This window comes from Hevea brasiliensis, chromosome 5 (genome assembly GCF_030052815.1).
Source record: "Hevea brasiliensis isolate MT/VB/25A 57/8 chromosome 5, ASM3005281v1, whole genome shotgun sequence".
Classification (NCBI taxonomy): Eukaryota; Viridiplantae; Streptophyta; class Magnoliopsida; order Malpighiales; family Euphorbiaceae; genus Hevea; species Hevea brasiliensis.
Genome location: NC_079497.1, coordinates 109413096 through 109415329, shown reverse-complemented (window position 1 = coordinate 109415329; position 2234 = coordinate 109413096). Strand labels below are relative to the sequence as shown.

At 36.1% G+C, this 2234-nt stretch overlaps 1 protein-coding gene across 1 annotated transcript; it reads left to right on the top strand.

Moving 5' to 3' along the window:
- Positions 1-520: 520 nt before the first annotated feature.
- Positions 521-1640, top strand: LOC110651611 (probable CCR4-associated factor 1 homolog 11). The gene has a single exon (XM_021806985.2). It carries the CDS (start codon positions 667-669, stop codon positions 1519-1521), a length of 855 nt encoding a protein of 284 aa, XP_021662677.2. The 5' UTR covers positions 521-666; the 3' UTR covers positions 1522-1640.
- The last annotated feature ends 594 nt before the right edge of the window (positions 1641-2234 follow it).

Sequence of the window (2234 nt, the reverse complement as noted above, 5' to 3'; positions counted from 1 at the left end):
AAAATATATTAATTATTAATAAGAATATTTTATTATCATAATACAAAATAACTATGTCATCTTTTGTCTATTCTATTATTTTCTTCATCCTCATTTTTATATATATTATAATTATAAAATTTTAAATTTAAATTTTAATTAAAATTAATTATATTTTCAATTATTTAGAAATAAAAATAATGAAGCTTTATTGAGAATAAATTATATGAAAGAAAAAAATTGAATTAAATTCTCACACATTTATGTAATTTTTATCTGATTTTTATTTCTTTTAAAAGAATTTTTTCTAAATTAAAAGAATTAATTTTTATACATAAAATTTAATTAAGAAAAAAAAGAAATAAATTAAATTTTTATAAAATTTTATTTTCTATACACGCGATAAATCTTTTAATAATTAAATTTATTAATTGAGAGTAAATGAATAATACTAAAAAATTTCAGTTAAAAATAAAAAAATATTTATTTTTCTAAAAGAAAATATCGCCGCTTCGCTTGCCTGTACCGCGTGCACTTAAACCTTGTACACTGCGCTTGCCTTGTTTAGAAGAACCGCCCCTCTTCTTTAAAGAACCTCCCACGTCGCCTTCCTCTCTCTCCTTCATCGTCGTTATATAAGCGAATACGTTCTGCTTCTCAATCCCGTGTTCGAACGGATCCGGAACTATGTCTACTGCTGATAAAACCCCGCCGCCACCAAAACAGTGGACTATGAGGCCCGTCGAGGTGCGATCTGTTTGGGCTGATAATCTCGAATCTGAATTCAAGCTGATCCGATCTTTAATCGACAGTTACCCGCTGATCTCAATGGATACGGAGTTTCCTGGCATTGTAGTCCGACCCACTGCTGATGATCCATATAACAGGTGCCGTGATCCTAAAGCCCATTACCTGAACTTGAAGGGCAACGTCGATATGTTGAATTTGATCCAAGTCGGCCTTACAATTGCAGATCAAGAAGGCAGTCTGCCGGATCTTGGTACGAATATTTGCTATATTTGGGAATTCAATTTTCGCGATTTTGATGTGTCGCGGGACGCACACGCGCACGACTCGGTCGAAATGTTAAGAAGCCAAGGCATCGATTTTGAGAAGAATCGGCATTGCGGTGTGGACTCCGTGAAATTCGCTGAACTAATGATGTCTTCGGGACTCGTCTTGAACGACTCAGTGAGTTGGGTAGCGTTTCACGGCGCTTATGATTTCGGCTACCTAGTCAAGTGCTTGACTCAGCGAGCCCTACCTGGGGAATTAACGCAGTTTCTTGACATAGTGAGGTTGTTTTTCGGAGATAGGGTTTATGATGTGAAGCATTTGAATCGGTTCTGCGATTTGTATGGCGGGTTGGACCGAGTTGGGAAGGCACTGGGTGTGGAGCGGGTTATAGGGAAGAAGCACCAGGCCGGGTCGGATAGCTTGTTGACGCTCCACGCTTTTCAGAAGATTAGAGAGAATCACTTTAAGGATAAAACAATAGACAAGTACGCCAATGTTTTGTATGGTTTAGAGGTGTTTGCATGAATTTGATTCCCTGTTGATTGATTGTAGATTTCTCTTCTTTCTGTCGTAGAAAGTGGATTCTTATTGTACACAGTTTTAACAAATATTAATAGTAGTCGTCTATTAAATTCTTTGAGTTATTCTGGTTCTGAAGAATGCTTGTGCTCACTTTTGACGTTAGGTTCTAACTTTCCACGTAAACATTTGGTTGCTAACCGTGGGAGTAATTGTACTTGGAACTTGCAAGTTCAAAGAATCAATTCAGTCTGTGTATATGGTAGAACTGTTGAAAAAGTTGGGTTTTAGGAATATAGGGTTGGGTTTCTTATGTGAACTGTAATTGGTCTTAGATATGAAGGGCTTTTCTATGCGAACCTTCGATTCTGGTTTTAGATGTTCTACAATTGGTGTTGGCACTTAAATCTTAGAATTACTAATCAAGTAGAATAGGAGATGGCATAGTTAATCGGCTTTTTGTAAATGATTGAAGCATTTGAATTGCCATCAGCAGATTGCTTTGGAGTGGATGAATCTGTGGTAAATCAGTTGTTTACTTGTACTCATTTAGGATTCAGAGATCTCCGCAAATGTAATTCGTTTAACCCCAAATCTTAATATAGTCTGGGTCAGCTATATGAGTCATTTTCCTTCATTCCAATTGGGTTGGAACTTCATATGTAGAAATTTCTACAGCTTGTAAATGTCACTGCTTTATGTCATGTCATCGCATGTCC

Bases quoted from the DNA above. Each gene is read 5' to 3' on its own strand.
- LOC110651611 (XM_021806985.2), top strand. From the start codon at position 667: ATGTCTACTGCTGATAAAACCCCGCCGCCACCAAAACAGTGGACTATG.